The 12,095-nt window shown below is 40.9% G+C and overlaps 2 protein-coding genes across 3 annotated transcripts; both read right to left on the reverse strand.

The window, feature by feature from the left end:
• Positions 1-941: 941 nt before the first annotated feature.
• Positions 942-3,334, reverse strand: rnaseh2a (ribonuclease H2, subunit A). 2 transcript variants are annotated; one of them, XM_072463560.1, is made up of 9 exons: positions 3,246-3,334; positions 2,953-3,081; positions 2,815-2,886; positions 2,346-2,472; positions 2,194-2,281; positions 1,972-2,109; positions 1,487-1,574; positions 1,291-1,414; positions 942-1,113 (listed from the first exon to the last, which is right to left on the reverse strand). In XM_072463560.1, the coding sequence occupies exons 2-9, from the start codon at positions 3,077-3,079 to the stop codon at positions 972-974; spliced, it is 906 nt and encodes a 301-aa protein (XP_072319661.1). In that variant the 5' UTR covers positions 3,080-3,081; positions 3,246-3,334; the 3' UTR covers positions 942-971. The 2 variants fall into 2 exon arrangements, with proteins under 2 accessions (XP_072319661.1, XP_072319660.1); XM_072463559.1 differs by having other exon boundaries at positions 2,953-3,084.
• A 994-nt stretch (positions 3,335-4,328) lies between these two features.
• On the reverse strand, positions 4,329-7,923 carry LOC140378217 (transcription factor Sox-10-like). The gene is made up of 4 exons (XM_072463940.1): positions 7,772-7,923; positions 6,927-7,537; positions 6,500-6,768; positions 4,329-6,387 (listed from the first exon to the last, which is right to left on the reverse strand). The coding sequence occupies exons 2-4, from the start codon at positions 7,361-7,363 to the stop codon at positions 5,621-5,623; spliced, it is 1,473 nt and encodes a 490-aa protein (XP_072320041.1). The 5' UTR covers positions 7,364-7,537; positions 7,772-7,923; the 3' UTR covers positions 4,329-5,620.
• Positions 7,924-12,095: the final 4,172 nt, after the last annotated feature.

Consider the following 12,095-nt stretch of genomic DNA (forward strand, 5'->3'; position numbering starts at 1 on the left):
CGCAGCAGGAATCTAGGATACTTAGGCGGATTAGTCTGGGACACGAGGAGGTTATAAATGGAGCTGGAAGGAACTCAAGAGACAGATCAGACAGAAGGACATGCACAGCAAGACTTGATCACATTCATCCAGAAGGGAAATACTTCTTTTTTTAAATTGTTGGTCTTTGGATAACACCCAGAGACATTCCTCAAGATGGAGTCTGTTGGCCGGACATCAGCCTTTGACAGAGAGACGTTCAAAAGGAGAGCCTTAAGAGCGGCCCCCAGAGGAGCCTCTTCTCATTTCGTGGGGAGCTCTATTGTGATCTTGTCATCGTTTGCAGTTTCAACTTTGGCCATGAACTGCGGCAAGAGGGTTCTGGAGGAGTCAAGACCAAAACCCCTTGTGGACTAGCATCACATGGATACATTTAAACATGGATACATTTAAACATAAATGTAGTTTAATTTTTCAGTATATACTTTCCATGTTTTGAGTTGCAAGTTGTGACAAGCATGAAACGGCTTAAAAATACCTGTATTTGTAGGAGTGCTGTTTATGGTACTGATTATGTCTTTAATTGAAGTCTAACCCATTATGTTTACTTTGTTTCTTGTAATAATTATTTGTTATTCTAGTTGAGAGGCATTCACAGAAATTACAGGAGCAAAAAGGCCCATCTTTAAAGATTTAAAACGTCGAAGATGATCAATGAGAACATTTGTACATATGCTTTTTGTGGATACAATTGATGTACAGTAACTCTTAAAAGAAATGCACTTAAATTGACAGTAGAGGGCAGTAGTGTAAGGAAAATAAACATTGCTTTTAACTGTTTTTCCCCCCAGTTGCTTATAAACATTAAAATATTAAATACAGTTTCAAAATACAAGCCACATTTGTAAAAATCTGTTTAATATATAAAATATTTAACATACATGGATTCTACAACATGGCAAATACCAACATTACCACCATCTTGACAGTGTTTAAAGAGTGTCAATGTTTTTCAGTCTACGCTCGGTAAAGAAGCGGTGGGTTGGAGCTGCTCCTGAAGAACTGAAATAGGACAACATAGACTTGTTGTTCAGTTTCTGAGCAGCCTTTGCTCCGCCATCCTCGTCATCATCCCTTATTAAAGAGAAAACAAATTCAATTAACCTCACTACATTTCAGCTTGTACTTTAGAAGAACAAACCAAAACACAAGATAATGATTAACAATTCAATAACATCCTGAACTCAAACTACTAGATTTATACAATAGGCTTCATTCAGTTGATTAATACTATTATAATGAAGGCTTTACCAGTGAACTGCAACAGATCTGCTGTCCATCAGAGTTTGTGCCGTGCTCCAACTAAAGCGAACAAACTGGGGATAACCAAACACTGGATCCAGGTACTTTAACAACCAGGCTTTTGTCTTTGGATCTGTAGTTAAAAGATATAATCATATTGTAAATATCAGTGATACACATACAATGCAAACGATCTGTTATGTACCATTAGGATATCCAGATCCATAGTCAGTGTCCACCTCACCAAGCTGCTCAGCAAAGCTCCAGCCTTTTACAACTCGATCCCTGGCAACCTGTAAAATTCAGATAAATCCTAAATCTTTCATTACATTGCTTAAACGTTTAAAATTAAAAACACAAGATCCTTAACAACAGCACCAATGACAAGCACAGTTAGATTTACCCCCATCTTTAAGTTGGGAAATTGTCTCTTTGTAAGGTCTAAGGTACACTTTATTGTCCTCTGCATTTGACCGATCTCCTCAGGGCCACCTTTACCTTTGGTGTATGCTTTGAGTTGAAACCAGAGTGCCCAGAGAAAACACACCCAGACAAAAGAGAGAAACATGCACACACCGCACAGAAAGGCCCGGTCCAGCCCAGCCCATGAGTTGAACCCGCAACCGTTTTGCTGTGAGGGGAGAATGCCACTCTGCTATTGAGCCTCCGAGTCAAGTATTTGAGCCATACCTTTGCACAAATACTGGCTGCACTGACAACAGGAAAGAGAGAGTCAGCCTTTGGCCTCACTGTAACGGTAATGCCAGGGAACAGCTTAGAGAGCTTGTCTTCATATTTATCTGCAGGTCCCACTGTGTCAACAAAGACCTACAAAAAAGGAACAAGGTAAACTAAACCATTTTAGTGAACAGACAATGACATAAAGTGATCTTTCTTCTTAAGCTCACACACCTCTTTGAGTTGCACTCCACTGTCCAGGGCATACTGGACCAAACCAATTGCTGTGTCGTGTGAAAGGGCATTCAGATTATATTTTGATCTATAAAGTCAAAGAACAATCACTGACAGAAAAGCAAAACAAGATTATAGTTGTGCTGAATTACCTCTGTAACATGCTGGTAGAAATGGTGTTTGGAGAGAGGATCTGCAGAGCCCAGCCGACAAAACCCTTGGCTTCATCCAATTTTTCAAAGAGGTTTTCTCTTTCTGCTTCATTAAGGGTCTTCGAATCTAATCAGTGCCAGAATATATGATTATATGATTAAAGGTTCAGGTAATTTAGGCTATAGGAGCTCTTTTCTCCCCGCAGCCATCACTGAAGTGTCCCACAACTATTTTCATATTGAACTGTATTTCTTTTAATTAAATTGTCCATTTTAAAAACACTATACTTCTATGTTACTGCCCCAGTAGAACTTTTAGTTTTGTATATGACTTGGTTTTATTATGTATTGATATTTATTGGAGTTACAGCCACTGAATTATCTCCTTTGTGGATCAATAAAATATTCTAATTCTGTTATGGCCTAACATCGTGACTTGCAAAAATTTTTTTTAAAATAAATGCATTACCTGCTACTTTCATATTCTTCAAGTCTTCTTTTTTGGAAATTGGGCAGAAACATATTCCATACACCATGGGCCCTGCATCAAATCAACAATCAGTTTATCAGTTTATTTTGCTTTACACAAAGTATAAATAGGACATACCCAACACAGGACCTCTGCCAGCCTCATCGATGCCCAGACAGCAGTCTTCCTCCAGACAAACACTCGGGATCTCTGAGGTCAGTCTGCAGCTCACAGAGTTGTCCGCTTCCAACGGGGTTAAGTCCATCACTGCTGCAGTAACACATCATAAATATATAAGTAAATATATTACTATTATGACAGTCTACTTTGAGCATCCATTTTTAGCGAGAAGCTAAAAACATGAACACAGTTTTAAATCTACACATTTCACAACAAAATCATCAGATGTAGATCATATATGTAACTTATACCTTGTAAAATACAGATATCCACAGGATTCGCGTGTTTTTGGTAGTTTGTTGTTGCAGATTTGGCGCCGAGGTGATGACGTCAGATCCGATGTTTTCCTCGCTTGTTTGTCTCATGGTTTCTCTGCGCTCTTTCGCCCCCTGTGGTGGGAACAAGAAACGCTGCGACAAAAACATGACCATGTTTTCGGTAGTTTGGAAGGTAATTTGAAAAATCATTTAATGTTTTTCGTAATTTAAATTTGCAATGGTATTTTTCAAAATTTTGACAGCCAAGTATGAGCCACCAGCCGAGATCCAATGGCCTGAAGCAGCGCTGTGTATGACACTTCTGGTTTAAAGAAAAATAAAATAAAAACAACCACAGATATTTACATAGGCCGATATTAATTGTCATTTAAGTTATTTATTGATTTTTGTAAAATGTTAGCTACCTGATTTTATCATTAGTAATATAAATTAGAATCAGTCAACGTAATAAACAATATTAGATTTATGCTAAATAGAATAATACTTCAGATCGTCACTAGGTGTCACCTGGAGACAGGATTGCTGCTTGGGGTTGGTAAAACGTCTACATTGGCTTTCAAAATAGTTTATTAGTCTATAACGTCATATAATTTGTGGTTGATTCTAGTCTCTTACATTTTTTAACACGTATTAACCTAAAACCAAACCTATTCGATATATTGGTCTCTTACTCCAAAAACTGAAAATGAGAATATTTTTTGGTCTTTTGCCCTTCTACTTCAATGTACAAAAGTCCAGTGTACACTGCTTTCTGAGCTGAAATTGGCCTTGCCCCTTGGCTGCTTACACCCACCGTCCAGTCCCCTTCCATCACTGAATGGCTCTCTTTGTCTTTTTCAGTAACACGCAGTCCACAGCCGATTAAATGGGGGGAATTAGTAGTCAATTTTAGCCTCCCACACACACAAATGCTCCAAACAGCTTAGATTAGTGAGCTAGTAATAATTGTGTTGTTATTACAGTTCACACACGTCATCACAGTTTTTCCTGTTTGTTTTGACCTCATACTTACGCTGTCTCAGAACATCATAATAAAATAACTACTTTACGCAGGGCTTATAAATAAATTGATTTAATAGAAGACAACAATATAATTTTGACATTGCTTTTCTGGTAAGGAAGCAAAAATGCTCAAATGACTGTTTACAAAACTAACCAGACTTATACAAAATGAAAGGAGCAAAGGTTTGACACTCATTAAGGCATTACGTACATACAAATAACGTGGTAAGAGGGTCAGTATAAAATATGCATCACAAAATAACTGTGAAGCTTGTGGTAATGACCATTATTCACATTTCTGAAAAGGAAGTTGGCGGTTTAGACACAGTATAGAAAAAACACTTTTAGGACATGCTTTTGGCCTACATGCAGCTCAGAGCGGTTGTACATGTGATCCTAATCCTTAAGAAGGACTCAGAGCTGGTTGGTTATTATAAAAGACTTGGTTGAGACTTTGCACTTTTTCAGTTAATAGAAAAATCACAACTAAACAATTTTTTAAAATGTTTAACAGATTTAATTGATGTTTTAACCTCCTTCATTGCAGGAATGCAGGTGGGCATTCTTTCCTGCTATTGGCACCAGCAAAAAACTGAGGTAAGTGTCCAAGACTTAGCATAAGCTAAAATACATCTTTAAGAGCTTTCATTCCCTCTCGGTTTCCTATTTTCCCAAAAAATTGCTTATTTATTCATTTCAGTGAAGTTGTTGTAATTAAGGACAGACAAACAGACGCTATCTACAGTCGAAGAAGGAAAAAAAAAACATTTCACCACTGTTAATAATCTGGCCGGTCAGAGAAACCTTGAGCTTTTGAAACATAACTTTTCCCATAGCAGTGGTGCATTTGATGTTGAGTGTAATATCAAATCCATCACAATATTGTCAACAACAATTACTACTTATATAAAATAACACAATAACATTATGTATCCTTTAGTTTGGTTAATAACATGATTATGTTTTTATAAACCAAATGACTGTCTGTCAAAAGTCACTCATAGTCAACATTGCATGTTCCAGTCCACTTTATTTATGATGGCACACTTTAGTTCAAAGTCTCTTGTTGGCTGTGACATATGAGTACACACTGAGTATTATTTTTTAAGAACTGTGTAAGGCCTTATAAATGCTTGCATGGCATTGGCTAAAAAAAGTATAAATCTCTAACATCAAATGGCACAGGCACGCTCACACATGTCATAGACAGTAGAAATACTCTATCCTCAAATGTTATTGACACAGTCCACAGTTTCTACAGTCTATGACACACAATGTTGAATTCACACGCACACACTCATCCACGCACACACACTTCCCATTATTCCCTCTGCACTGCTGCTCCTCTAAGGCCTCGTGAGTGTGGTGTAAACAGGCTGCTCCCAGTGTGTGGGGCTGTGTGACGGGGCCACACTGGAAGGGTCTCCTATGGTGGTGTACAGGGGCCTCTGTGTGGGGCCCATATAGGAGAAGGCTGAGTAGAGCCCCGGGGCCTGACTGGAGTGAGTGTAGTAGGCCCCAGGCCCCTGGTGCTCCCCGTACTCAAACTGAGCCCTGGAGGCCAGCGAGGGGAAAGCCGATCCGTAATGGGGCAGGCCTAGGGGGGTATAGGTCACATGGGTGCCAGAGGAAGGGGAGGATGAGGCTTCGGCATAGTGGCTTCCAGACGCAGACTCGCTCTTGATCTGGGCCTTGGCAGGGTCTGAGGGTGACGGAGAGCTCTGAGACTGCTGCTTGGACAGCCAGGCAGAGTGCCCGCTCGCGGCAGCTAGAGCGTAGGCGTATGAGGAGGTGGAGGGTCCACTGGCAGATGCCCCACTACCGCTCTGGGGGTGACCGTTGGGTGGCAAGTACTGGTCAAACTCGTTCACATCAAAAGGTTCAATATTGGACATAACCTCATGGCTGATCTCTCCAATGTCCATGGTGCCGAAGTCGATGTGTGGTTTTGCACCAGATGAGGTAGAACCAGACCCCCCTTCAGCCCCAACTCCCAGTGCACCCCTGGTGCCCCCTGATGCTCCTGCACCTCCCTCCCGCTTGGAATCGGACAACTTTCCCGACAGCTCTGTCTTTGGGGTGGTAGGGGGTGTGGGGGGACTGTGTCCTTGGCCTGAAGAGAAAGACAAATGTTATATTAGGAAGATTATCTTAACACACAAAATACACTCATATTTTAGACAGAATGAGATTGGATCGGAATGGTGAGTGCATGTAGTCTATACCTGCAGAATGGTGGTGATGGTGGTGGTGGTGGTGCAGATCACTAAGGGGAGACGCGGCCCCGTTATGCTCTAGGTGCAGGGTCTTGTAGTGGGACTGGGAATGGCTGCCCTCTCCTTCCCCTTGGCTGTCCGTCTCATTAACAGGCGTCAGTTTCCCGTTTTTGCGCCTCCGGGGCTGGTACTTGTACTCGGGGTAGTCCTTCTTGTGCTGTTTACGCAGTCTCTCCGCCTCCTCAATGAATGGCCTCTTGTCGTTTTCGTTTAGCAGCCTTGGGAAACAAGAAATGATTTATATATTGGTAGCCTATAACATGCACAAATATCTATTTTTAAAACACACCGTTTTGTGTTTACAGAGGCATATGATATTTGACAACACCTCAGTGAACAGAAATAGCGCAGTGCGTAAAAGAGTGGCCGTACAAACCTCCACAGTTTCCCCAGCGTCTTGCTCAGCTCCGCGTTATGCAGGTGCGGATACTGATCCGCCAGCTTTCTGCGCGCAGCCTGAGCCCACACCATGAAGGCGTTCATCGGCCTTTTTACGTGTGGCTTATTTTTGTTTCCATTGTTGACGCGCACGGGCATTGGCACGAGTGTCCAGTCGTAGCCGTCCAGCACCTGGCTCACCGCCTCTCTGATACCAATGGGAAAGCGATCCTCCTCTTCGTCCGATTTGGCCCTGGACTGGACCCCGTCTTCTGAGTCTTCAGCCACGCACAGTGTGGTGAGTTGCTGCTGTCCGCCCAGAGGCGAGTCCTGGGTCCCCGCTGTCCCACAGTGCGCTGGCGACAGCGAGTGAGCATCTTCAGAGCCCCCGGGACTCAGCTCGGCCTCAGACAGGCTATGCTCCTCACCGGACATTCTGCTTCAATCTTTTCTTCAATTTAACCCCCCAAAAAACAACAGTTTCTGGTGCGTTGGCTGTAGGCCTACTGAGTTGTCTTTCAAGAAAGTGGTCACTGCTTCTTTACCAACTCCATGGCAGTGCGTAAAGTATCCAAATCGATCACTGTTCAAAATCTTTACAATTTATACCTGCATGAAAACAAGAAAAACATCATACATTTTAATAATACTTTACCCGGAACATTTCAGCTATGGTAATATCAACAACAATTTACACCCAAAATGAGGTAGTTGGCAAATTGTAAAAAAAAAAGAAAAAAAAAAAGAAAAAGAAACAACGTACACATAAGACTTATATTCTCTCATATAAATATTCTCTTTTAATTAATCTTAAAATGTTGTATTTAAAATTGCATAACTTACCAATTGCGCTGTCCAGTGGTTCGACATGGGAGTGTGTGTCTGACTGTGGCGCCGATGAATGGCTGCTCTGTGTGGCGACAGCGGAGCTTAAAGAGCGCCTTGTGAAACCAACTGGCAGGAGAAAAAAAATGGAAAACATTCCCTGAGAGACAGCATTCCAACACACAATTAGCCCCTCCCACGAGCCTTATGTTGCCCCCTCATTGGTCCAGTAATTATGTCTGAGCTTTCTGATTCGCCGGTGGCAATGCAGCGTTAATGTGACTCCGTCCATCAGTGAAACATTTCCAAGTAGAAGAGGTGAGATTTTACATTGCAGCGACTTTTCTCGCTCCACAGAGCGTCCATTTACAGGCAGCAGAAGGCCTGCTTTGTTGGACGCGTTGACATGTAATATCAAACAAATAAACAATCACGACTAGAGTTATGGCACAGCGGCCGCCTTCCTCAAAAAGCCAAAGCAATTGTAAATTGTAACACTTTAGACCAAGAACATCGAGAAACTCCCTTTTCCTTATCAGTTGTAGCTACTGTGTAAAGAAGTCATCTGCCCCTCATATCTCAGCTCACAGATAATGTAATTGTTTACAGAGCATAAATATTACACCAAATAAAACAATCCATGTAATGGCTTGTTTCTGTTTTAGAAACATTAACTTTGGTCTAAAAACCACAATAACTTTATGGGGTTGAATAGTGAAAATATACAAATCAAATGATCAGCTCCACCTTGCAGTCGACATTTGTGTGAGCAAATTAGAAGAATGAAAACAGTTTTTCCCATGAGCCAATAAATATACACTTGGAAGAAGCCAAATTAACTTAACTAATGTAGTCTTTAGTTGTTGTTCTTGTTGTTTTTTTGTTTTTCTGTGTGCGTTTTGTTCATGGCTTTGTCTTCTATTCAAAGCAATGGGCCAATACATTGTACAACTAAAGCCAGGAGCTGTTTCTTCAGTTTGGTGTACACTAATATCAGTACTATTCGTTTTGCGACTTACAATACTGCCAGACAATAACCTAATGAAGTTGAATGTGACTTTCTTTCTTCTATCTTGTCAAACGTGTGAAACGCGTCGTTGAAATTGCCCGAAGGCCTCTACCACCCGCAACAAAAATGGCAGACACTTTTATTTACTTAATTTTTTAAACCAAAAACGCACACCATCTCAAGTCTATGATTAGAGCGTAAAGCATGGAGTGATGTGAAAGAAGAGAATCTACTTTTACAGCATCTGAAGCGCAACCGGACAACAATGTGTCCAGTGTCTGCGCGTAGCTCTCTCTCCGCGCTCTCTTTGCTCCCTTTGTGTGCATCTCAGGTGAATTGTAGCCATGTGATCAAACGCCCAAGCCTCTATCCATTAACCCTCGTAAATGAAAAAAAAAATGAGGAACAAAAAGCAGTTTTGTGCTGCAAACATGGAAAAAATTGATAACAGAGAGCGATGTGTGCGTCCTTCTTCCCTTATGTCCGACCGTAGACACTAGTCGCACTCACGCTGAAGGCCTGCAGACGGGACGCACTCGGCTCGCTCCGCAGCTTCTCCTTTTTAGACCCGGGATGAGTTTGGGAAGTGGAGACACATTATGAGATGGACGTGCTTAAACCATCGCCCCAAAAGGACCCACACGAGGCCTTGGAGGAAGTGAGTGTTTCTTACAGCAAGTGGGACCCGCCTTTTGTGTGGATTTGTGTGATGCGTCAATCCGTCCAAATTGTGCGCTTGGCTCTTGGCTCTTGGTGCTGTTGCGCTGTTGCATTGGCTCGAGGAAGCTGCGGTTTTACGGACAGGGTTCAGTTTGTGCAGTGGGACATCTGGATATGCACGGCCCCCCAGGGAGCACGCAGAGCAAGGCAAACACTGCAAGGTGTTTCGCGCGCGGACACTGAGGAATAGACACTCTTTTCTGAACTGTGTTGATCTTGGCGTGGTGCAATGTGTGCGTGTGTGTTTATGTTTGGAAGATTTTTGGGGTTCATTCAAATCCGAGCGCTTTCATCTTGAAGGTCAAATAAGATTGTTCCTCAGAGACTCTTTAGACAATCCACATTGTGATGTTTAGTTATGCAAATAAAATTACTTTCAAAACCCTAAATTAGTAAAGGGTCATTTAAACCTGTAACATTATAAAGGTCGCGCGCCAAAGCGGTGCGTAAAGGTCTTCTGCTTGAACACGTTTGGTTTTAATGTGCAACATTTTTTATATTGAGAACAGCAGGGTTATATTTGATGTGTGTGAACAAAAGGCAAGCCATTATTTTCTTCTATTTACTTACTTACTTACTTATCCCACCCAGTTAAATTCCATATCCTTTTGCGTCGAACCTCCAAATGAGCCTGATAAATATCATTTATTTTAAGGTCACAATTTCCTACGATACATGTTTTGTTCTTGTAGTTCTTGTTCGAGCCTTTGACCGCTGTAAGATCATGTAAAGGTTTAGGCCTCCGGGCACAGCCAGGGAAAAGGCCTCCGCGTAACGCGCCATCAGAAATGATTTAGCTGAACCTTCACATGTTGACTGTAGATCTGGTTAAATTAATGAACGGTTCTGTTTTGGGCCTATTTAACATTAACTGTGTCCGGGGATCAGTTCACGCATTTTTCATATTGCCCTTGGCTATTTTTAGTTTAGCATCTAAATTAAAATTACAAACCAATGTATTGTTTTGGATTGTTTTTTAATTTACCTTTTTAATTGAATTTAATACAGGAAGTATGACATTCCCATTGTGGTCCTTTGACCTCTCAAAAATATTTAAACTTGAAGACGGCCAATCGAAGGAGTTTCTGATTTTATCAACCCAAAAACGGAATCTTTATTTATTTTGTATTATCGATTTTTATTAAAATATCACCAGGTTTGTTTGGTTTCCCCCAAAAAATAAGATAATAATTTGTAGGTTTAAAATTGTTTTTATTGATTTTGGTTTAAATTTTAAAATAAGCTAGTGCTTTCTAACCTTAATTTTAGATTAGCTGTTGTTTTGTGGAGCTCTTTAAAAATGATCATTATTATTTTACAGTTTAATTACATTTTGATTAACATTTTCTGTAGCAATTTCACAAATACAAATATGAATGAAGTGATTATTCGTTTAGATGAAACTGCAAACAAAATATTCCATATAGATCAGCGCAAAATAATCAAATTAATTAAAGTCCATTCTTAGAAACTGGATATGTAAAAATAAAGAAGGTTTTAAAGTGGAATTTAGCAATATAAGCATGTATATATTTCAGTTCTGTCTTTACATTCTAAGTAACAGTTATATCAAAATGTATGTAAAATTCGATGAGACTTGTTGACATGTGTTCAGTTAGAAATGTGTGTTCCGTGTATGTCCTGTGAAAGTATGACAGGCCTGGGGCTCGACATTCAGCGTTAGAAAATAGAGCTCACATGGTCTCATCAGTGCAGTGCTAACCTGCCATGTGACTGCAGTAATGGGCCTCTCCGCGGCCGCATAGACCACTGTGTCACAAGAACGCAGCCCTCTTCCTCCCAAGACCGAGACCAGCACCAGGGTCTCATGATCTGAAAGGTCAAGGGTCATTGAGGGTTGCTTCAGGTGTACATTTAGTCATGGGCAGCCTCATTCCCAGCAGCATCACGAGAATCCAATCAAGCTGTGTTTGTGAGCATTTCTGTTGGTAAACTAGGTGAAGATCAGGAAGTGGATACTAAACGAGCAAGAAGAGAAAAACACATTTTTTTACTCAAGCCGCTCCCAAGGGAAATTCCTGAAATCTGACGATGATGGAGAGAATGAGAAGTGCAGAGGAGATTCAGTGAGGGAAGGATGCAGATAAGGGGAAAACATGCACATAGCGGTCAAATATTCACATGCTAGGTCACATTCTGCATTTAAACTCTGTATAATTGGTGGAAAGCATTCATTCCCTTGTCAATAGGCACAGGAGCTAAAATGAATGGCGTCACTTGTTCCAGATGATGACAAACTACAACAACAAAAAAAGACTGTGAAAGTCTCTGTCACAAAAGACATATTCTGGCATTATTTGACCCTAAACCATCCTGTTTTTACATCTGAAAATTACACGCTCTGCTTCATTTTTGGCATTTTAAGAGTTCTCTCTTCACTCTAATACAATATCTAATTCATATTTGCCCTAACTCTTTGGATGGGAATGAAAAGCATTTGTGGTTGGAGTCTTGTTTGGGGATTTCCACCAGAAGCTAGACTATCAATAAAACAGAAGCTCATGTGATTTAATTATTTGGAGGATGCAGACAGTTTGGATGATTGGACAATAATGGCCCGTACCATTATGGCACTGGTGGATGGAATTTAGC

This window comes from Eucyclogobius newberryi, unplaced genomic scaffold (assembly GCF_026437365.1).
Source record: "Eucyclogobius newberryi isolate DKJ021-1_F unplaced genomic scaffold, fEucNew1.0.hap1 SCAF_4, whole genome shotgun sequence".
Classification (NCBI taxonomy): Eukaryota; Metazoa; Chordata; class Actinopteri; order Gobiiformes; family Gobiidae; genus Eucyclogobius; species Eucyclogobius newberryi.

Coding starts and splice junctions, on each gene's coding strand:
- rnaseh2a (XM_072463560.1), bottom strand. CDS start 3,079: ATGGACTTAACCCCGTTGGAAGCGGACAACTCTGTGAGCTGCAGACTG. Junction 2,110..2,193: donor GTGGAGTGCAACTCAAAGAG/GTGTGTGAGCTT, acceptor CCTTTTTTGTAG/GTCTTTGTTGACACAGTGGG. Junction 1,415..1,486: donor TGGATCTGGATATCCTAATG/GTACATAACAGA, acceptor TTTTAACTACAG/ATCCAAAGACAAAAGCCTGG.
- LOC140378217 (XM_072463940.1), bottom strand. CDS start 7,363: ATGTCCGGTGAGGAGCATAGCCTGTCTGAGGCCGAGCTGAGTCCCGGG. Junction 6,769..6,926: donor ACGCTGGGGAAACTGTGGAG/GTTTGTACGGCC, acceptor TTGTTTCCCAAG/GCTGCTAAACGAAAACGACA. Junction 6,388..6,499: donor CCATCACCACCATTCTGCAG/GTATAGACTACA, acceptor CTTTCTCTTCAG/GCCAAGGACACAGTCCCCCC.